This window comes from Solanum verrucosum, unplaced genomic scaffold, assembly GCF_900185275.1.
Source record: "Solanum verrucosum unplaced genomic scaffold, falcon-dt-bn FXZP01000150.1, whole genome shotgun sequence".
Lineage (NCBI taxonomy): Eukaryota > Viridiplantae > Streptophyta > Magnoliopsida > Solanales > Solanaceae > Solanum > Solanum verrucosum.
In genome coordinates this window covers 1,187,692-1,212,631 of record NW_026020371.1, presented here as the reverse complement: position 1 = coordinate 1,212,631, position 24,940 = coordinate 1,187,692, and the positions used below count along the sequence as shown (strand labels likewise).

General features: G+C 35.0%; 1 protein-coding gene across 1 annotated transcript; it reads right to left on the bottom strand.

Annotated features, from left to right (window-relative positions):
• Positions 1 to 2,787: 2,787 nt before the first annotated feature.
• On the bottom strand, positions 2,788 to 6,287 carry LOC125838334 (ammonium transporter 1 member 2). Its single transcript, XM_049517394.1, has 2 exons — positions 5,772 to 6,287; positions 2,788 to 4,156 (listed from the first exon to the last, which is right to left on the bottom strand). Exons 1-2 carry the CDS (start codon positions 6,205 to 6,207, stop codon positions 3,048 to 3,050), a joined length of 1,545 nt encoding a protein of 514 aa, XP_049373351.1. The 5' UTR covers positions 6,208 to 6,287; the 3' UTR covers positions 2,788 to 3,047.
• Between the last annotated feature and the right edge of the window lie 18,653 nt (positions 6,288 to 24,940).

Below are 24,940 nucleotides of genomic sequence, written 5' to 3'. Positions count from 1 at the left end.
GCTAGTTTTAATTCTATCATTTGACTTTCTATTTTTTTTACTCCTATTAATATTATCATTATTATGACAACAACAAAAAATCATATAAATTTTTAGGCTTGATCTCTTGGAGAAGAAAAGATTTCTTTGGAGAATGTTGTAAATAAATGTATTCTGTAAAAAGTTATTTGTGAATCTCCAGTAGTTAGATTTACATATAGTATGTACTAACAAATACTTATAACAATAACTTTACAGAAACATAAACAACAAAGTTTAAAACATGTACTTAAAACAACAATTAATATCATAAGCATAAATTAATGACCATAAGAAAACAAATCAGGATCTGTAACAATAGAATGAAACAGAAAGCAAAAATCGAGCCCATTGAATGCACACTGTCTCCTTGTCAGTGAGCCACTCAACAGGAGCAAATTAAGTACCCAAATATTAAATTGTGCAGAACAAGAAGAAGAAGTTCATAATCATCAAATATTAAACTGTGCAGAAGAAGAAGAAGTTCAGAATTTTCGTTATTTTAAAATAAGAGGAAACCCCTCTATTTATAGACAACAAAAGGTAGTGTGAACAAATGGTTGTTGTGCCTTACCGGAAAGGTCACAACTCTTTAGAAAAGTCACAACTTTTCGGAAAGGTCACCACCTTTCATAAATGTTACAACCTTTCATAAAAGTCGTAACTCTTCATAAAAGTCACGACTTTTGATAAAAGTCACAATTTTTCAATAAAAGTCGCAACTTTTCATGAAAGGTAAAGCCTAATTTTGGAAATAAATAAATTAAAAGGGAATCCTTGTTTGTGGTGGCGCCACGTAGACGGGTCTAGGGTTCTCTTTTATATATGATATATGATATGATATGATATTACTCCACCTGTCCCTAATTACTTGTCCACATTTTCTTTTTTAGTTGTCCCTAATTACTTGTTCATTTTGACAAATCAAGAAAGGACAAAAAAAAAAATTACCCATTATACCCTCAATTAATTACTTTGAAAAGGTAGAACTTGTTGAAAATCTTAAGTTTTTAATTCATCAACTTCATAATTAATAGGGGTAAAATGGTAAACTCACTATGTCAAATATTGTTTTCTTAATAGGTGTGTCAATTCAAAAGTGGACAAGTAATTAGGGACAGAGGCAGTATCCAAATGCCTAACTAATTAATAAGTTGTCTTTTTTCATCATTCATATATAAGTATCATAACTTGGAAATCCATTTTTGAGTTTAGAATCAATTATGTACTAGCTAGTAACATTATCAATGATGAACATAACATCTTGTTGCATATATGACCTTAAGGATGGTGTCCAAGTCTCTCAACTTTTAAAGCATTTTGCAAGTTGTACTTATCCCTTCTAGCCTCGAGTAGTGGACAGTATATCATTGATAGAGGGTACTATTGATCACTACTCTGATATGTACCATTCTCTACGATGGCTACATATTAATGGTGACATTCCAAAATTTCCAAAAGAATGAAAAATATTATCCACTATTTATCGTTCTTTCTTTGATATCATTTGCTCATTCCTGAATATTATCCAAAAGAATGTGAGGAAAGCATATTGCATGACCACTTTTTTTTTTGGTTTGGTACTTTCAACAATTTATTCTACAACTTTTTGACTTCTTTAGTATGTGATTTTATTTGAGGACGTAAGGTTGTAAAATCAATCTCTTTTAACTTTTTTACGATGTATTAACAATTATGTAAGTGCTAAAATTCAACAATTAGGAGAGCTAAAGAACATTGACATCGTAATTATATTGAAAATAAATTGAAAGGTAAGGATGATTGATGTTCGACCTAAAACATATATTCCCTCCGTCCATTTTTTCTTATTAATTATATCCTCAATTTATTAACATTGAGTTAATGTCATTAAAAATGTAGTGAGTAAATATATATGTACATTTGGGATCCTATCAATTAATAGGAGTAAAATGGTAAATTTACTATATCAATCATTGTTTTCTTAATTGGTGTGTCAAGTAAAAAGTAGACAAGTAAATAGAGAAGGAGGGAGTATTTTGGATTTTATTTCTTATTTAGATAATTAAAATTAGTCTAATTTAGGAAATAATTATTCACTAGCCTCTGTGGGACCGTTACTCGTTACTTGATACTTATCACTTTATTATTTGTAAGGTTTTTGGCATCGTTATAAGGACTTAGAAATAAACTGTTTATCTAGATTAGAATTTATTTTTAATTACGGGTGGAAAAGGGAAAATGGGAGAAGGGATTACAATTTGGGAAATTGAACCCTCACCAAAAAAGTGAGAGTTCAGCTATTAAGATTCCCTTATTTAGATTAGACTATTACTTTTTGTTTGTTTAATTTTTAGTTTTAGTTTAATATTTTGTTATTCTTCTTTACATGGCATCTTGAAATGATGATTGGTCAAATGTTGGTTGTCCTTATTTTGGCGATCCATGTTTGATTTGTGGGGAATCCCAAGACCATCTGTGGCAACAGTGTCATAATATTTTTGAGAATAAATTGGCTAATGGGACAAGATCGACTAATGAAATTTCAGGGTTATTTTTTATGATGGTCTTACAAGTTACAAACATGGCGACTTAACTGATAGAAGGAAAAGTTAAGCTCAAATAGGAGCTCGATCAGACTTAGATATTCCTATTTTTTTTATTAGACAAGAGCTAGTTATCTAGTTGTCCTCATGCTCAACAAATCTCATTATGTTACAAAAATTAGCATTGGACAAGATAATAGATTTGAGGAACATAGTTGAACATCATAAGTGACTAAACACCAGGTAATAATCTATTTATTTACATTTCTAGAACAATACAGACCACTCTTCAAACAAACAAACAAGAAGGCATTAGACACCATACAATAAAGTCATGAAGCTCAAATAAGGACAACTCTTTTTTTGTCAAATTTTTTTTGCATATATATATAGTCTATCAAGAACCCAATAATATCACATTATTAAAGCAATTTGAGATTTGACCTTTCCTTAATTATAAGGTGACCATCCTATATAGTAACATTTTATTTATTTATTTATTTGTTACACAACCACATTAACTGATCTATTGTGATGATCAGGTGTAGGAGTATTAGTTGGTTCAACTCTTGTCATTTTAAATCCAGGCATAGATGAACCTTCATCTTCATCATGATATATATATGCAAATCCTCCATGTCTTGTTAAATCCATCCCTGCTGTTTCATCGTCGCACGATACCCTTAACAACTTAAACTTATGTAACAAATAAAACAATGGTCCCATTGTTACACTCACCCATCCAATAATCACAGCAACTTGAATTATTTGTGCACCTAATAGTTTTCCACCACCTCCCATAAACAATCCATATGGTCTATTAGGAAATCCTGGATATACTTCGTTGACATACTCTTTTTTCGCGAATAATCCAGTAAAAATTATGCCCCATGATCCGCAACCACCATGAAGTTGTGCTGCTTCTAGAGGATCGTCGTATTTTAATTTAGCTGCCAATGCATTAAAACCAATTAAAACCCAAGCCGCAATAAATCCACAGACTATAGCTGCCCATGGTTCAACAACTGCGCAACCTGACGTGATTGCTGCAAATCCGCCTAGTAAACCGTTACATACATCAACTACATTCCAATGTCCCACTAAAAGCCTCTTACTAAACAACGTTGTCAGAGCAGCGGTACAACCAGCCAATGTAGTGGTGACAGCTGTCCTACCGATCGCGCTCCATTGACCATAGTAAGAACCTCTTGTAGTATGATCGTATGATTTAAGTATAGTTAAAAATGAACCGGGGTTAAACCCGTACCAACCGAACCAAAGCAAAAAAGTACCTAATACAACTAGTGAGGAACTATGGCCCCTAAGGGCAACAGATCGACCGGACCGATCGAACCGACCAATTCTTGGTCCTTCGATGAAAGCGCCCCATAGACCGGCAATGCCACCAACCATATGAACAACACCTGAACCGGCGAAATCGATAACACCCGAACCGAATAATAAGTTTCCATCGGTTTTTGACGCACTGGCCCAACCATCACCGGACCAGAACCAGTGTGAGACAATTGGGTACACAAAACCGGTCAAAAATGAAGAGTAAATGAGATAAGCCACAAATTGTGTTCTTTCAGCTATGGACCCACTTGTGATACCTATAAATTTGAAAATAAATAAATTAATTAATTAATTAATTAAAGTTTAGGCTTATAGGTCATATAAGGAACATGTGGATGATGAGAAGAATAAATAAAATGATTTTCTTTTTTATAAGGATGATTTTTTTTAATAAGAAATTTTCATTTTTACAAATAACAGATATGAAACTGTTATTTTCTTGTATTCAAATTGTAAAATGGTAAGAGAATTCATTTTCTCAATTAATATTTTTTCTGTTTTAATCTATGTGATATAATTTGACTATGCATCAAGTTTAAGATAATAGAAGAACACACTTTTGTGAAGTTTTCGTGAAAGTAGTAGGATTCAATGTGTAAAATGTTGTTAGTATCATTAAAATTTTATTAAATGAAAATATGTATGATATTTTATTTTATTTTTAAAATTGACTAAAAAAAAAATGTATCTGATATAAATGGGGTTGTAATATTTGTGAGGTGTAAATTTAGAAATTCCTAAAGATTGATTCCCAAAAACTTTTTCCTTGTGAAATGTTTTGTTCTTTAGTGTTACTTTTAAATTTTTGTAGGACACCCAAATTGATGCAAGAGAATAAGTCCAAGAATACGTTATTCCTATTTGCATGGACTTCATTAGTTTGTCTATTTCCTCTTGCACATGTATGAATATCTACCTCACTCTGTATTTGCGTTATATATTTTCAAGAAAAAATTATGAATAAATAATTATTATTTTTTAATTTTAATTCGATATGAAATTTTAAAAATTAAAGTATAATAAATAAATTGAAATGGAGGGTGTATATATTTTATTTAAACCATTAAAATAGAGAGAGTAATAAATTGTCTAATACTTTCTCCGTTCCTTTTTAGTTGTCATGATTTTCTTTTTTAGAGTCAAACTATATGAACTTTGACTAACATTTTATGATGTATTTTTTATTATATTGATATGAAAAAAATTGTAACTTGTAGTATTTTTTGTATAGTTTTTGAATATCTAATTTTTTTTACTTTAAAATATCGAGCTAATGTACTTTAATTTAGCTTTAAAAATTAATCGAATTGACTATCCAAAAATGCAACTAAAAAAATGAAAGAAATACTAAACATCAATTAATAGAATTAATGTGAAAAAATAGTCATACAATCATTGTTTGTTTATTGGATATGCCAAGTCTAAATATAATATAGTATAATTAAGTAAAAGTGAGAGTAATTTGTCCAAATTAAATTTAACATCTACTAGCAGAATAATTTGTCTAAATTAAATTTAATATCTACTAGTAGTTAATAGGCATCTACTAAAATTAAATTACTCTCTCCGTCTACTTTTAATTGTCACAATTTCCTTTTTAGAGTCAAATTATAAAAATTGATTAACATTTTATGATGTATTTTTTCATCATATTGATATGCAAAAAATTGCAATTTATAGTATTTTTCGTATAGTTTTTGAATATCTAAATTTTTTATTTAAAATATCAAACTAATGTAATCTAATTTAACTTTAAATATTAATCAAATTGACTTTCAAAAAACGTGTCATTTAAAAATGGACGGAAAGTGTAATTTTTTTTTCTTTCCCTAGGCAAGCTAATTTAACATGAAAATTAAAATTAATATATACCTGCAGCAGCTATGGCAAAGGCCCATTGATAAAGAAAATAGCTATAATCAAAAGCTTGTGAAGGAAACTCTTTTAATCCAAAAAAATGTTTTCCAATGAAACCATTAGAAGGAGCTCCAAAGGCAAAGGCAAAACCAAATAGGTAATAAGACAATCCACCAGCAGCAGCATCAAGCACGTTTGTAAGCATTATATTCATCGTGTTTTTGGCGCGGACAGAGCCCGCGCACAACATGGCAAACCCCAATTGCATGGCGAAGACGAGGTAAGCCGAGAAGAGGAGGTACGTGGTGTCCACCGCGTAGGTGGTTTGTGTGAGGTACTCTGAGACAGCTGAGAAGCGGCCGCAGATGAATTCTGCGGCTGCTGTGGCATTTGCTGAGCTGCCGAGATGAGGGAGGAGCTCGGCAGCTGAGCAAGTCAAGGCGGAGGCCATGATTTGGAGAATTAGTAATTAATATGGAGAGATTGATGAAGGAAGAAGAAAGAGCTTTGCAAGTGAGGCAAATTATTAATGCTTGGGATGTGGTTTATATAGACGCAAATGGAAAAAAAAAAGTTTTTCATTTTTAGGTTTTTATTTATTTATAAAAAAATGTGTTGGTTAATTGGGACTTATTACAATAAAAGATGGGTTTTTTCGAGCACAATAAATATGCATATTAACAAAAAATGTTAAAAAATCCTTTATCGACATCATTAATTGTCATTGAATCTAGGGAAAAGGGTCGGATATACTCCTCAACTTTGTCATTTAGAGTTGATATACCCCTCGTTATGAAAGTGACTCATATATACCCCTACTTATATACAAATGGCTCACATATACCCTTTCCATCTAACGGAAATGAAAAAAAATTAATTTTAGTTTAATTTTATTATTATTTTTTAAAAAAAACTATAATCCCATATGGGTATATTTAATCTTCCTCAAACATATTTTTTTGACTTTTTTTTGTTTCAATGACTAATTTAGATTTATTATTTTGATGGTCAAATTTACTTATGTTTCACTAATATTCTTGTAAAACTTATTATAGATGACCAATTTTTTTTCTTTAAATACAAAAATTAAATTACAATATAGACAAAAAAAAATATTTAAAATTATAATATAGACACAAAAAATTAGTTTTAAATTTTTTTCTTTACACTAAGGAATGAAAGAAAAAAATAAAATAAGGATAAGAAACTCAAATAATGAAAATCAAAGAAGTCAAAAAATAATTTATGTATAAAAAAAATTGAAATATACCTTGAACTTTGCTATAAGAATCCTATATACCCCTAAATGATTTCAAAAAAAAAAAAAAAGTAAAAAATATAAATTTAAAATTAATTTTTTCACTTACGTTAAATGAAGGGTATATGTGAGCTTATTTTATAAGGATAGGGGTATATGTGAGCCGTTTGTATAACGGTAAGGGTATATATGAGTCACTTTCATAACGAGGGACATATCAGCTCCAAATGACAAAGTTGAGAGATATATCAGACCCTTTTCCCTTGAATCCAATATTGCTATAAACTTTAGAAAAAATTACAAAAAAATATTATGTGCCTCTAAATAAATATATTTAGTGTAAATTATATGATTATCGTTAACAAATTACGGTCAATGAGTATTAAATAGTGCGGCTATTACTTCGATGGGGTACACACTACCCCACGACAGTCTAAAGTCAACGTGCCTGCAATTGTTTCATTGGTTTGTTGAAAAGCAAAACACTATATCTATAAGTATTTATTGGGTGAGGAGTCAGAAGTCTTGATACAGATTTATTAAAGGCATAATACATAATACATAAGTATGATCTTTAATTTGATTTCAGTGGACAACTATGACCTCCAACATTTGAGTGTGCATAGTAGACATTTAAATTTGTATAAAATTGAACAAGTAGACATGTGTCGTACATGGCATAATACACATAGGACGTCATGTAGCACACAAAATTGTCATGTAGGACAAATATGTCTATTGGTTCAATTTTATACAGTCTACTTGTGCACACTCAAAGTTAAAGGTCATAGTTATCAATTGACGCCAAGTTAAGGGTCATGTTTATGTATTATGTCTTTATTAAAATTTTGAGTGATTTTTGTTTAATTAATGTACTTATATTAAGAAATTTATCAAAATGGTACAATGAATTGACATTTTACGCGGTATATTTATATTATAAAATTTAAAATTTATAAATTTAAAATTCTAATTTAGCATTTGATATTATATCATTCTTTTGTGTGTTGCGTATATACGTTTTGACTTTGTTCTAAAATGGAAGGATCATCAAACTAAGACTAAGCTAATTAATGTGAGATGACATTGAGCTGAGTAAATGTTGAAAACAGAATAAATGCTTAATTTTTATTATCTATATCGTGCTATTTATATAAAAACACGATTTATAATGTTAAATCATTCTTAGCTAAATCATTTGAGCCTCTCAAAATCACTCTTATTAGTTATATATGTAGGGGTGGCAAAATAATATGAAAACCGAACAAATTAACTAAACCTATTCGAATCGAATCGATTTATGTTATTTTTTTAATAAAATCGTGGATTTTTATTTAAGTGTACAGCCGTCTCGAACAATTGCGATGGTCTTTTTTATTTATGAAAAAAATTGAACCGAACCAAATAACCTTACATGTATGTAAATATATTTTTTATATATAACAATATGTTAAATTTAATATATATAAATATATTTTATTACAATTTTCAAATATAAATATAACATAGGTCATAGGGCTCTGGTGAGTAGTGATTGAACGACTTTGGATCTTTGCTTTTTAATCTTTAATTAATTAGGTTTAAAATTAAATGATACTATAATGGATACTTTATCAAACAATACACCCTAAACATATGCAAACACTCATATTAAATTTTTAAGATCAAACAATACGGCAACAAGGTTTTACATTCTTGACATCTTGGTGAAGAACTAAAGTGCTTCTTCACAAACATATTTGCGAAAGATATAGTATATTTTGAGGTGATACTTTAAAAGTAAAAAAAAAACCGAAAATTAACCGATCCGTACTAATACCGAAGAAAAACCAATATGATTGGGGTGATTTTAAAAAGTCCAATTTTGGTTATACATTACAAAATACCCAAAAAAATGAGATGGTATAATTTTTTAAAAATAACCGATCGAATCGTCTCATTGACACCCCTAGTTATATATGCATAATTGCATATACATAATTTTAAAAAATATCAATACTTATTAGTATTAATAATTATAGATAAATATACTCAACCATTTGCTACCAACTTGTTACAAATCACATAATTCCAAATCTATGCTGTTAATTATGGATCTACTTGAATTATTAAGATGATTGACAATTTAATAACAGTTATGTCTTAGCTTCTTTCCTCTTTCTCGTCCAACTTGCATCGTGTTTAATTTGTTTAAAACTTAGGCTTTATATATCTATTTATAATTTCAAGTTCATGTTGTCACCGGTGGTGTTCACAGTTAGGATAAAAATGGATTCAAATAAAAAAAATTAAACTAAACCGATTAATAAATTGATTTTATTTGAGTTTGCTTTAGTTTGGTTTAAGTTTTTATAAAAATCGATAGTATTTGGCTTGGTTATGATTTTGTTTGAAAAAAATCGAAGAAATAATCGAAATCGATAAATTATATACATATATTTTATTATTATACATTCATAATATATATTATTTTTATAAACAACTTTAAAGATCTTATATATGTTTTCATCAAAATTTATTTATAATTTACTTATGAATGCAAAACTGTTCAATGTGAGAACATTTATATTATTGATTTCATGTGTACGAGTGTCTATGACAATTCTTTGTAGGACAATACTTTTTTGTGTATGATTTATAACTGAATAATCGAACAAACCAAGCCGAAACCGATAACAACCAAACAGATAAATATATACTCATATGATTTGATTTGATTTGGTTTTAATAATTTAAAACCAATTAACTTGATTTGATTTTAATTTTGACCAATAACCAAACCACCTACTTATCACCATTCCAAAAAATCTACACAGTGAGGCAAAATATACTTGGTTGGTATGGGCTGGGGATCTTGTCCAGCTATATGTAGTTTATGCACATGTGCATTGTTCATCTCCCTTCTTCACCAATAAAATAGGAGCACTTCAAGATGAGATGCTTGGTTTAATGAACCTTTTTTCATATAATTAAGAAAAGGATTAAAACTGCCTTTCAAAGCCAACCTCAAAGTGTATGTTGGTATTGTATTGGTTTGTATAAAAAATAGACCTTCAGAGATCGATTTTTTAATTACACAGTTATAAATGTATCAAATCGAACTCGTTTGTTGGCTTAAGACTTTGGTTTTTTGTTTATACTTTTCATATTCATTTTTTCATGAAAAAAATAATCGAGCATCATGATAGATCATTCTTTTTTACAAATACTGATCTCGAGAGGTCACTCTATTCTTAAAAAAATATTACTTTTAAAAAGATTCATTTTTTTTTCCAAAAAAATGATTTACCCATACATTGGTGAACTCATACGTCAAAAATCAACTAATTGAAGCCAATAATCATCCCCCAAATTATTGAAATTCATTTTATTTAAATTTAGAAAAATAATTCCCAAAATTTCAAATCTCTAATTAGCGGGAAAAACGACGTAATCAAAGGTTAGATATTTAACCCCAAAAAAATCAAACTAAACACTGTTGAAATCACTCAAATTTCATTAAACACTTTATTCCTTTTATGAGTTTATATCTATACAAATTCGAATTAGCTGAATCAGTGAATTACCAATCGCCTAAGCAAGAAGAAAATTAAAAACAACTCAAAATTGGAGGACTAAAGTGTCATAAAAATAGTCATGGGACCTCTCATCTCATTTGCCTTTTTCCTATTATTATATTTAAAGAATCCCCCAAAGTACAACTAATCCATTAATATTTTAAAAAATATTAGCGCAGAAAGTGACAATATGAACTAAAATCTTCAAATAATAAATTTACATAATTTCTATTCGTCATTTTAGTTTTGTTAAGTCACTTTTGACGACGTGACAATTGGTAAAGCACAGAATAGTGTTCAACTAAAATTGATGACATACATGATTAGGACATAATTAATTTAAATATTTTTAAAATTATACAAGAAATATGATAAGTTATAATTTTTTCCAATATTAATATAATTTTAAAATACATTATAAAATATTAATTAATAATATTAATTAAAGTTATTGGATGAAATACTATTATACTTAGATTATAATGAATCAATGATGATGGTGTGATTAGATGAGTCATTATATCATTAATTTATCTTCTGAATCTGCGTTAACATCTTAAGATACTCACAGATTCTGACCAAACTATGGAGTACATTAAACCAAATAGGATAATTAACATCCATTCATTCCCAATTTATGACATATCCATGTTTGGATATTATTTCAAAATATTTGATGTTATTTCATTTGTAGTGTGTTTTTCATTTTGGTGGTGAAGTTGAAGTTTTTGTTAAGGGCGTTCAAACTTTTAATATATATCTTTAGAAAGTTATTTTAACCCATATATACATAATATTAATTTTTATATGCACAATATAATTTTTTGCCTGATTCTTTCAGATTAAATCCTCAACTATTATTCTAACATAATCTCTCTCTCATATTGATAAGATACAGTGTGGAAGGCTGGTTACGTGCATAAGGCATTTGTGTTATTTATAATTTGTGTGATACTCTATGTTACGTCAAGGCTTTTAACCAAATTTATATTCTTTTTAATATTTAATATATAATGAGGCTATTAAGCCACTTATCTTTTTGTGCAAGTTATGAATATTTATGTGAGGTTAATGCATATATGTTCATTATTGTCAAATTATGCTCAATTGAGCATATATTAAGCGGAAAAAGTACTACTCTCATCTTCTATACAGGAAGAAAAAATGGAGAATCAGGTTTATTGATAATAGTGCTACATCGTTAAGCTGAATGAGTACAAGCTTGACTATTTATTGTCCCTAACCAGTTACTACAGTTATCACTTTTCCTCTTATCTAACCGACTTAACTAGGGCCACTTAATCCAACTAATCAACTCCACTAATAGTGACCATAACTAACCGACTAATTTAAGTTATTTCAATATTCCCCCCCCTCAAGCTAGAGAATGGAAAATATCAAGAACTCACAACTTGGATAGTAAGAAATTGTGTTGTGCCACTCCCAATCCTTTCGTCAACAAGTTTGCAAGTTGAAACTTAGTAGACACATGAACTGGGTATATAAGGCCTTCCTTAAGTTTTTCCCTAACAAAATAACAATCGATCTTGATGTACTCCGTACGTTCATGAAATATAGAATTTGCAGTAATCTGCATAGCTACTTTCCTATCATGGAAAAATTGTATAAGAGTTATTACTTCCACATACAAGTCCTTTAGCAATCCAATCATGACTTCAACAACTACAACAACCATGTTGTGATATTTTGCTTCTCCTGAGTTGCGGCTTACTGTTTGTTGTTTATGTCACGCCCTGAGCCTACACCCTGGGCGGGACTGGCACCCAAAGACCATTGATGGCCCCAAGCGAACCCTTGGCCTGGCTTTCTAAACTCAGTGGAAACCTAACTCAACAGAATAACTCAATGCAATGCAAGGTTATAAAACAACTTAACTGTTACATAACATGCCAAAAGGCAGATCGTGTCTCAAAATAGAATATTTACATATGTATACCTAGATGAGAGACTCAATACTAACTGACTGACTGTCTATGAAGCCTCTAAAATACTGAGATGGATGTTGGGACAGACCCCGCAACATCCTAACAAAACAAAACTAAGAACACAAAATAACAAAGTCCTCTGGAAAATAAGGAGGCTCACCACTGACTCTGGAGTACTCAGTTGGATCAACGGCGTGCTGGATGCTGATTCGGGGTACCTATATCTGCATCGTCATAAGAAGCAGGCCAACTGGCATCAGTACATTGAATGTACGAGTATGCGAGATGGAAATCTAAACCACAACTTAAGCTTGAAAAGAGTACAAGAGAACACTTACCTTGGCTCTGTTCGACTAATGAATAACTGAACTCAATATATAAAGCAATAATACACATGCAATATATAAAGCTTGTAAAATAGTGTAAACAACTTAGCTCGTTAATGATAAAACAATAACAACTCAACTTTACTTATATAAAAGTAATATAACTTTAGTGGGAGAATCTTTAACCGACAACCACCACTATGAGCCCTAGTAGTGATACAACGTTTTACCTCACGTTGCCCAAGGACCATCCTACACCTTGCCGTGATATAGGACCTTACTTTATCTTAGTAGATCCACTAGCTTAATCTTACGCGATCATCTAAAAAGAATGACCCGTCAAGTCCCATGTTGGCGCATGGTTCTTATGGAGAGTGGAGTTAATATGAACTCGTGTCCCCAATTCGGTGCTCAATACTACTCCCAAAATACTTTGGCTCATAAGTGTCTTTAAACACATCTTGCTTTAGTTGAGGTAATTACTCAAAACTTAGCCCAAAGGCTCTTTTGGAAACATGGTTCCCCTCTTACTCAAATGTAAAATCATTTACAAACTTCTTTGAGAATACTTAGTTCCCTAATAGCTTTTGAGAAATGAACTCAACTTTAAACTCTTGACTTAACTTGAAACTCGATACTCTTTACTTGACTTGAAACTTGAACCTTAAAACGAAGTTAGACCATTCAATAAAGACTCTTTAACGACTTTGGAAACTTGCTTTGACTCACTTCTTTAACTTCTAGACTTGACCCTTAACTTCACTTTGACTTGATCCTAACTTGCCTTGAATTGGATTGCGGATTCAAGGAATATGATCACACATTTATGGATGACTCCTTGACGTTTAGAAGTACTTTGGAGTGTTGGAAACAACTAGGAAACATAGGTACAATACCAAGGAACATGCATGAGAAAGGGTGAAATGCATGGGGAAACTTGGCGCTCTTGGCGCTTTGCAAGGCGCAGAGCGCCAGCCCTCGAAGCTCAAAAGGGGCCTGCTGGCGCTCTGCTAGGCGCGCCGCCCCAAAGGCTGGACTTCAGAGTCCCTTTTGGGGCGCGCTGGCAGGTGCGACGCGCCAGCCTCTTTCCCAGAAAATCCGACTTTTCTCCCTCTTTTTTCCCAACTCTAAACCACCCTAACTTCAATGGTTTCAATCCCAAACACTAATGATCATAAAATCCCTCAACATACAAGAGATTCAACTCAAAAACACAACCAAATCATGTCCCAAATCAACAAGAACTTCCACAACACAATCAACAACATCAAGAACATAACCAACAACTTCAACAACACAACCAATCCTTTCTTGAAAATAAAACAAGTTTGGCATGTGGGGGAAAGGACCAACCCCAACACTATGAACTCACATACCTTGTAGGTATCACCCCCGACGATATCCACAACGATCTTTGGCGAAACCTTGCTTGATCTTCTCTTTCTCCTCTTCTTCTCCTCTTCACTCTCAAACCCTTACTTTCACTCTTTAAAATGGGACAAACTGATCTAAAATCAGTCTAACACACTAATATAACCAAAAGAATTGGTTAGGAAAAAGACCAAAATACCCTTAAAATTTTCGGACTAATTTCCCCGCCAACTGCCAAACTTCCAAAGGGGATAACTCACTCATACGAACTCGGAATTGAGTAAACTCGGCGGCGTTGGACAGATCATTCCACGAGCTTCGCAACCATTGCTGGAACTACACCTAACTCATTCTGAGATAGGAGTTATGACTAATCAAAGTTGGCCAAAAACTCATTTTTTTCCCATACTTAACCAAATTTTCCAGATTTTGAATTCCTTCCAAAAATGACTATTTCCAATTCTAAGCCTCTTCATAGTTATTTCAAATGGTCGGATGTTACAATATCTCCCCCTTGGGAACATTCGTCCTCGAATGAGATTACGCTTACTAGGTTAAGGGTGTAACATCAACTCAAACACCCAACAAGCAACCATGCAAACACAACAACAACCACAACATGCTCATTATAATTAAAAGAGCACTAAGAAGGAAATTAATACCTTAATCTGCATTTCCTCCGGATTCAAAGAGATGTGGATATCTCCTCTTCATGTCCTCTTCGGCTTCCCAAGTAGCTTCCTCAACAAATTGGTTCCTCCAAAGGACCTTGACTGATGCTACATCTTTCGTTCTCAGCCTACGAATTTGGCGATCTAAAATCTGAATAGGAATCTCCTCATAAGATAAGTTATCCTTGATCCTAATACTTTCAGTTGGCAGGATCAATGAAGGACCGCCTATGCACTTCTTCAACATAGAGATATGAAATACCGGATGAACCGTGGCTAGTTCCTCTGGTAACTCCAACTCATAAGCAACATTGCCAATCCTCTTGGCTATGCGGTAAGGTCCAATTACCGGGGACTAAGTTTCCCCTTCTTACCAAACCTCGTAACCCCCTTCATGGGTGAAACCTTCAAATAGACCTAATCACCTACTTCAAACTCTAATGCCCTTCTCCTAACATCAGTGTAGGATTTCTGGCGACTCTGCGCCATTTTCAACCTCTCTTGAATCACTTTCACTTTCTCCATAGCTTGGTGAACTAAATCTGGTCCTATCAACCCTGCTTCACCAACTTCAAACCATCCAATAGGAGATCTACATCTTCTTCCATAAAGAGCTTTATATGGAGCCATCTGGATGCTGGAGTGATAACTGTTGTTTTAGGCAAACTCAATGAGAGGTAGGTGATCATCTCAATTACCTTTGAAATCGATCATGCAAGCCCTCAACATATCTTCTAAAGTCTGAATAGTACGCTCGGCTTGCCCATCACTCTGAGGATGAAAGGCAATACTTAAGTTCAACTTTGAACCCAAGCTTTTCTAAAATGATTTCTAGAACTGTGCAGTAAACTGTGCACCTCTATCTGAAATAATGGAGGTTGTGACTCCATGAAGTCTCACTATCTCTTGAATATACAACTTGGCATAATCTTCTGCTGAATTGGTAGTCTTTACTGGTAGAAAATGAGCTGACTTTGTCATTCTGTCGACAATCCCCCAAATAGAATCATGTTGTCTGTGAGACCTTGGCAATCCTGTGATGAAATCCATATTGATCATCTCCCACTTCCATTCCGGAAGTTTTATCCTCTGAGCCAAACCACCAGGCCTTTGGTACTCGACTTTCACTTGTTGGCAATTTGGACACTTAGCAACAAATTCAGCAATGCCTTTCTTCATGCTATTCCATCAATAAACTTCTCTCAAATCACGATACATCTTTGTGGAACCCAGATGAATGGAATATCTGGAGCTATGAGCTTTCTCCATAATTCTCTCTTGAAGTCCATCTACCATAGGTACACACAATCTACCTTGAAATCTCAAAACACCATCTCCCCTTTGTTCAAAAGCTAATACTCTTTGCTTTTGAACATTTGCCTTTAACTCAAGAAAAATGGGATCTTGATCTTGTTTCTCTTTCACTTCTGACATTAATGATGACTCGGCCCTGCTCGTCACTTCTATTCCTCCTTCTGCGGAGTCTATAAGGCTGACTCCCAGGCGTGCCAGTCTGTGCACATCTTGTGCTAACTCTCTCTTTCCTTCTTCAACATGGGCGGTGCTACCCGTAGACAACCTGCTTAAAGAATCAACAACAACAACATTAGCCTTATCTAGGTGGTAAAGAATACTCAGGTCATAATCCTTGAGCAACTCTAGCCACCTCATATGTCTGAGATTAAGCTCTTTCTGAGTAATCACATATTAAAGGCTCTTATGATCAGTAAATACCTCGACATGCACACCATACAAGTAATGATGCCATATCTTCAAAGCAAATACTACAACAGCTAACTCCAAGTCATGGGTTGGGTAATTCTTCTCATGAACTTTCAACTATCTGGAGGCATAAGCAATAACCTTGCCATTCTGCATTAAGACACAACCCAAACCAACTCTAGATGCATCACAATACACCACAAAACCTTGAGTACCTTCTGGTAGCGTCAAAACTGGAGCAGAAATAACCTCTGTTTCAATTCCTGAAAGTTTTTCTCACAAGCTTCAAACCATTGAAATTTCACTGTCTTCTGAGTCAACTTTGTCAAAGGAGATGCAATAGACGAGAACCCCTCAACAAACCTTCTATAATAGCCAGCTAATCCCAAGAAACTCCTAATTTTACTTGGAGATGTGGGTCTAGGCCAATTCTGCACTGCCTCAATTTTCTGAGTATCAACTTTAGTTCCATCACCGGACACAATATGGCCTAGGAACGCCACAGACTTAAGCCAAAACTCACACTTAGAGAACGTGGCATACGACTCCTTATCTTTTAAAGTTTGAAGAACTATTTTGAGATGGCTAGCATGATCTTCTTCATTCCTTGAATAGATTAGTATGTCATCAATAAAGACAATAACAAGCATATCTAAATAAGGTTTGAAAACTATATTCATCAAGTCCATGAAAGCTGCCGGTGCATTGGTCAAACCAAATGACATGACCAAAAACTCGTAATGACCATATCTAGTCCTGAATACTGTCTTCCGAATATCATATTCCCTTACTCTTAACTGGTGATAGCCTGATCTGAGGTCAATCTTCGAAAAACAAGTGGCACCCTGAAGCTGATCGAAAAGATCATCAATCCTCGGAAGAGGGTACTTATTCTTGATGGTAACCTTATTCAACTGGCGGTAGTCTATACACATTCTAAGGGAACCATCTTTCTTTCTCACAAACAAGACCGGAGCACCCCAAGGTGAGACACTTGGTCGAATGAAACCCTTATCTAGGAGATCTTTCAATTTCTCTTTCAACTCTTTCAACTCTGCTGGTGCCATTCTATATGGCGGAAAAGAGATAGGACGAGTATCTGAAATGAGATCTTTGCCGAACTCTATTTCTCTCTCAGGAGGAATTCCGGGTAGATCATCAGGAAAAACTTCTGGAAACTCTCTTACTATAGGAACTTACTGAAATGGAGGTATCTCAACACTAGAGTCATTAACTCGGACTAAGTGATAGACGCAACCCTTTGAAACTAACTTTCTTGCCTTAAGGTACGAAATGAAACGACCCTTAGGCACTGCTGAACTACTACTCCACTCTATGACTGGCTCATTCGGAAACTTAAACTTAACCACTCGAGTTCTACAATCTAATGATGCATAACAGGCATGAATTCAATCCATACCTAAAATGACATCGAAATCTACCATGTCTAACTCAACCAAATCAGCCATGATGCTCTTGTGATTGATAGAAACAGGACAATTACGATAAACTCTTTCTGCTAGAATAGACTCCCCAACAGGTGTAGAAACACAAAAGGGTTCACAAAGTCTTTCGGGAAGAACATCAAACTTATTTGCAACATAAGGAGTTATAAAAGATAAACTTGCTCCTGGGTCTAGCAAAGCATACACATCAAAAGCAAAGAATTTGATCATACCAGTGACAACATTTGGAGAAATCTCTTGCTCATGGCGACTGGTGATTGCATAGAGGCGCCTTTGTCCTCCGCCGGCACTAGAAGTAGCTCCTCTAGGTGCCATCCTGTCTGGGGGAGCAACTGAAGAAGATTGGGCCCTACTGCCTAAATTTCCACTACCTTGCTTATTCTTAGGGCACTATTTCATGAAGTGACCCTCCTGCCCACACTTAAAACAACCTATCTGGCCATCACGACATTTACCGGGGTGGGTTCTACCACACCTAGCACATGCAGGAATCGAACTACCTCCTTGTGCCACACTACCCGAAGACTGTGCTGGTCTAGCCTTGAAATCCTTCGAATTCTGGCCATTAAATTCACCTCTGTATCTGGGTGCAGGTGCTCTAGCAGATGACGGAGCAGGTCCCTTTTGCCTTTGCTGAAAGAAGGAACGGTTTGAATTACCATTTTCCTGCCCGGACTCGCTACCGGTCTTAGCTCTCTTATTTCTGAACTCTTCTCTGTCCCTCAGCTTCTCTTCCTCAACCTGCTGCACATAGACCATCAACCTTGATATGTCCATGTCCCTGATAAGCATTGCAGCCCTACCTTCCTTACTTGACAACCGAGACAGCCCAACAACAAACAAACTCATTCTATTCCTCATGTCCGCAACCATCTCCGGAGCATAGCGGAATAGTTGTGTGAACTTCAGACTATACTCATGAACACTCAAAGACTCCTGCTTAAGTGTGAGGAACTCACGTACCTTGGCCTCTCTCAATTCTCGAGGAAAGAAATACCCCAAGAAAGCTTCCTCAAAACCGGCCCAACTCGCAGGTGGTGCATTATAAGCTCTGCCCCTTTCCACTGGTCGAACAACGTTCTAGCAACATCCTTCAATTGGTATGTAGCTAGTTCAACCCGCTCAGTATCTGCCACATGCATCACATCAAAAATCTTCTTCAGCTCCTCAATGAAGTTCTCTGGATCCTCAGTAGTGCTTGAACCCATGAAACTCAGAGGATTCATCCCCAAGAACTCACGAATCTTAGAAGTATCAGCTCCTTCATGTCGAGCTCCCCTTTGCTGGCCAATCTGATTAGTTACAGCTTGACTCAGAATTTTAATTGTCTATCTGAACTCGGCATTAGAAACGTCCTCTTGATGTTGCCCTCCCGGTGCATAAGGTAACTCTTGCTCATCAACATAACGTCTAGGAAGACGCCCTCTTCCAACTCTTCGTGGAGGCATGACTATCTGAAAACATGCGTAAGGACGGATTAGAAAGAAACTTTTTAGAAATCAACTCTAACGCACGAGATGAGTGTGAAAGAAGTGAGAAATCATCCTAAATGTTGCAGCCTCCCAATTATAGATGTGGCGCGCTTCACACCAATAACTAGGACTCTACAGACACGGCTTCATAGACTCCCTAGGACTCTTAAACTCTGTGCTCTGATACCAAGTTTGTCACGACCCGAGCCTACACCCTGGGTGGGACTGGCACCCAGAGACTATTGCTGGCCACAAGCAAACCCTTGGCCTGGCTTTCTAAACTCAGCAGAAACCTAACTCAATAGAATAACTCAATGTAATGCAAGGTTATAAAACAACTTAACTATTACATAACATGCCAAAAGGCAGATCGTGTCTCAAAATAGAATATTTACATATATATACATAGATGAGAGACTCAATACTAACTGACTGACTGTCTATGAAGCCTCTAAAAGACTAAGATGGATGTTGGGACAAACCCCGCAACATCCTAACAAAACAAAACTAAGAACACAAAATAACAGAGTCCTCCGGAAAATAAGGAGGCTCACCACTAACTCTGGAGTACTCATCTGAATCAACGGCATGCTAGATGCTGATCCGGGGTACCTGTATCTGCATCGACATAAGATGCAGGCCAACTGGCATCAGAACATTAAATGTACGAGTATGCGAGATGGAAAGCTAAACCACAACATAAGCTTGAAAAGAGTACAAGAGAACACTTACCTTGGCTCTGTTCGAGTAATGAATAATTGAACTCAATATATAAAGCAATAATACACATGCAATATATAAAGCTTGTAAAATAGTGTAAACAACTTAGCTCGTTAATGATAAAACAATAACAACTCAACTTTACTTATATAAAAGTAATATAACTTTAGTGGGAGATTCTTTAACTGACAACCACCACTATGAGCCCTAGTAGTGATACAACGTTTTAACTCACGTTGCCCAAGGACCATCCTACACCTTGCCGTGATATAAGACCTTACTTTATCTTAGTAGATCCACTAGCTTAATCTTACGCGATCATCTAAAAAGAATGACCCGTCAAGTCCCATGTTGGCGCATGGTTCTTATGGATAGTGGAGTTAATATGAACTCGTGTCCCCAATTCGGTGTTCAATACTACTCCCAAAATACTTTGGCTCATAAGTGTCTTTAAACACATCTTGCTTTAGTTGAGGTAATTACTCAAAACTTAGCCCAAAGGCTCTTTTGGAAAACATGGTTCCCCTCTTACTCAATGTAAAAACATTTACAAACTTCTTTGGGAATACTTAGTTCCCTAATAGCTTTTGAGAAATGAACTCAACTTTAAACTCTTGACTTAACTTGAAACTCAATACTCCTTACTTGACTTGAAACTTGAACCTTAAAACGAAGTTAGACCATTCAATAAAGACTCTTTAGCGACTTTGAAAACTTGCTTTGACTCACTTCTTTAACTTCTAGACTTGACCCTTAACTTCACTTTGACTTGATCCTAACTTGCCTTGAATTGGATTGCGGATTCAAGGAATATGATCACACGTTTATGGATGACTCCTTGACGTTCAGATGTACTTTGGAGTGTTGGAAACAACTAGGAAACATAGGTACAATACCAAGGAACATGCATGAGAAAGGGTGAAATGAATGGGGAAACTTGGCGTTCTTGGCGCTCTGCAAGGCGCGGAGCTCCAGCCCTCGAAGCTCAAAAGGGGCCTGATGGCGCTCTGCTAGGCGCGCCGCCCCAAAGGCTGAACTTCAGAGTCCTTTTTAGGGCGTGCTGGCAGGCGCAACGCACCAACCCCTTTCCCAGAAAATCTAAATTTTCTCCCTCTTTTTTCCCAACTCTAAACCACCCTAACTTCAAAGGCTTCAACCCCAAACACTAATGATCATAAAATCCCTCAACATACAAGAGATTCAACTCAAAAACACAACCAAATCATGTCCCAAATCAACAAGAACTTCCACAACACAATCAACAACATCAAGAACACAACCAACAACTTCAACAACACAACCAATCTTTTCTTGAAAATAAAATGAGTTTGTTGTGTGGGGGAAAGGACCAACCCCAACACTATGAACTCACATACCTTGTAGGTATCACCCCCGATGATATCCACGATGATCTTTGGCGAAACCTTGCTGGATTTTCTCTTTCTCCTCTTCTTCTCCTCTTCTTCTCCTCTTCTTCTTCTCCTCTTCACTCTCAAACCCTTACTTTCACTCTTTAAAATGGGACAAACTGATCTAAAATCAGTCTAACACACTAATATAACCAAAAGAATTGGTTAGGTAAAAGACCAAAATACCCTTAAAAATTTTGGACTAATTTTCCTGCCAACTGCCTAACTTCCAAAGGGCATAACTCACTCATACGAACTCGGAATCGAGTAAACTCGGTGGCGTTGGAAAGATCATTCCACGAGTTTAGCAACCTTAACTGTAACTACACCTAACTCATATTGATATTGGAGTTATGAATGCTCAAAGTTGACCAAAAACTCATTTTTTCCCATACTTAACCAAATTTTCCAGATTTTGAATTCCTTCTAAAAATGACTATTTCCAATTCTAAGCCTCTTCATAGTTATTTCAAATTGTCGAATGTTACAATATTGAACTTCTAAGAAATCAGTGAAGTCCCTAACTACATAACAAAACCCATGATAGACCTTACCTTCTTGTATTAGGACAAACAACCCAATGTGAATCACAATGCACAACCAACTCATCTATGGGACCTTTTCTCAGAAGTATATCCAATCTCGGTGACCCTTTAACATATCTTACAACTCTCAATGCAGCCATTCGATGTGATTACTAAGGATGTTGCATGAACTTGCTTGGGTACTAAACAACAAAACATATGTTTGACCTAGTAATTGTCTGCATATGTTCCCAAACAAAGGATCATGATAAGCTCTTGTATATTTGTCATGTCTCTTGAGGTTAGCTCGACATTAGCTTCCAGTGGTGTGTGTAAATCCCGCTAGTCCAACACTAGGCATAAGTTTCAATGCATACTTCATCCGATTCATCAAAACTTCATGTTGAGGAGATCTCAAAACTTCAATCGCTAGTAAATACTTCAATTCACCTAGGTCTTTGATGATGCAAATACTTCTTTGTATTATCAATAAGTGTGTGATTGCTTCCTGTAAGATATCATCTACATAAATCAACAACACCACAATATCATCACCATAGTGTTTAGTAAATAAAGAATGATCATGTGAACTTTGCTTGTAGCTTGCATCAAGTAGGACAATGGTTAACTTAATGTACCACTGTCTTGAGGCTTGATTGAGTCCATACAATGTCTTCAATATTCTAAAAACTCTAGTCTCCTCCTTACTATGAAACCCTTGAGGTAAGAACCTATAAACTTCTTCACAAAGATCTCCTTGTAAGAACGCATTGCTTATATCCATCTGAAAAGGGCTTGAATCTATAGAAGTTGTCATGGTTATAACTGTTCTAACTGTCCCATCTTTGCCCGAGGGAAATATTTTTATGGTAATCCAATCCTTCATTTTGTGCATGTCCTTTAGCTACCAACCTGGCCTTGTACTTGCCAATTTCTCTATTAACCTTTAGCTTGGCTTTGTACACCCACTTTGACCCAATAGATTGCTTATCGGGTGGTAATAGCACTAACTCCTATGTATGATTTCCTATGATTTCCTTCTAAGGCATTGATTTCTTGCTGCATAGCATTAATCCACTCATCATGTTGGGTAGCTTTTTCAAATGTCCTTGGTTCCTGAATAGTAGAAAAGGAGCTCGAATAAGCTTTCTACTCGTTAGATAGGTGAGACTAATCAACATAATTGGCAATAGATAGGCGAGAATAACCAAATGCCTACATAATCATTTAGCCATATATGAGGTTTGAAATTTCTTGGAGGCCTTTATTGCCTATCCTAGGGTAAAGCAACATGTTCCTCATCATGGACTTCTTCATGATCAACCTCATTGATGTCTTCAGAAAACTCTTCATCAACACTTGCAAGGTCTATCTCTTTGAGACTATTGTTGCAATAGTCTCAGCACGTAGATCAGATGGAATTATAACTTGTGTAGCCTCTTGCATGAATGTGTCAGGAATGTGAACATAATTTTTCTATGTTATTGAGTCATTAGTGACTTGTAACACCTCGGATTAGAGACAACCTAGAAAGGGGTCAAACGGGCTTGTCAAGAACCTAAAACTTGACTATGGGACTCTCCACGGAGCCCTAAACGGGCCATAAAGGGGGCCATGATCCGTTATGGTGCTCGTGGCAATGCCCCAGAACCTGCCCTAAGTAGGTTCCCTCTCACGGACGCCTAGACGGACTGTGGTGAGGTATACGGGCTGTACAAGGGGTCGTGGTGTGGCCTACTAAGATGGGTCTTATCCCCTAGTCTCTGGTCAAAGACCACGTACGGCTACATGGCATGTGGTACCCTTGACGGGCCGTGAAGACCTCTATGAGATGATTGCATTAGTTTTAACTCAGAGGCATTTGAGTCTTTCCTAATTATTTAATTCAATACCATATCGTTTTCCCCTTTACCCAAAGCCCTATATAAAGGTTTTTACCTCTAAAATCACCCACTTCAATTCATTCTCTCAATTTCCCAATAAAAGAACAAGTTCATCTTCCCCAAATATTTCTCTCTAGAAGAAGAAGGATGAGTCACCTTAGGGTTTCAAGATCAAGTCTCCAACTCACCATTGCTTGTGGGATTTGAACTCCAAGGTATGATAGTCTTCATATATGGAGCTCTTCCCTCAGTTCCTAAATTCCCCAATTTTGAAGTTAGTAATCTTCAATTCAAGTTAGGGCTTTCTTCTATGTCATGGGTTCCTTTCAATATTGATTCATTTGATTGTTTTATGTGTTATTATGCATGAATTAAGATAATTCCTTATTTTAAAGATGAATCCCCATGAACCTATGCATAGCCCATGTCTTCTTTCATGGCTAAAAGCCCACATGATATAATGTGGGCTTTTAGCCATGAAAGAAGAGTTTGTGAAGATATGCATGTTCTCTATGAAAGTGATGAAGATGATTTAAATAGCTCTGATAGTAAAGAATATATGTTATTGTGAAAGGATTTCTCACATACTACTCCATACATTCATGTGAAAGGATTTTCTCATATAAGGATTCTTAAGAGTTAAAAGGCTATCTCAACTAACTTAGAATCAAGTTTTAGCAGCTATTCTAAATAAACGTAGCTTGAATTGGCTAGTTGATGTGCCTTCTATGAAAGATAAGTCAAGTAAAGAATTATGACTATTCCATAGGATTTATGCTTAGCACCGAGAAGATAATGAGATCCAAGCTCTCACGGAGCTAGAGGTCAGGTTTCTAGTAGCAATCTCCTTATCCCATAC

Excerpts from the sequence above, each read along its gene's own strand:
- LOC125838334 (XM_049517394.1), bottom strand. The coding sequence starts at position 6,207 with ATGGCCTCCGCCTTGACTTGCTCAGCTGCCGAGCTCCTCCCTCATCTC. Across the intron at positions 4,157-5,771 it reads CTTTGCCATAGCTGCTGCAG|GTATCACAAGTGGGTCCATA; the intron begins GTATATATTAAT and ends TCAAATTTATAG.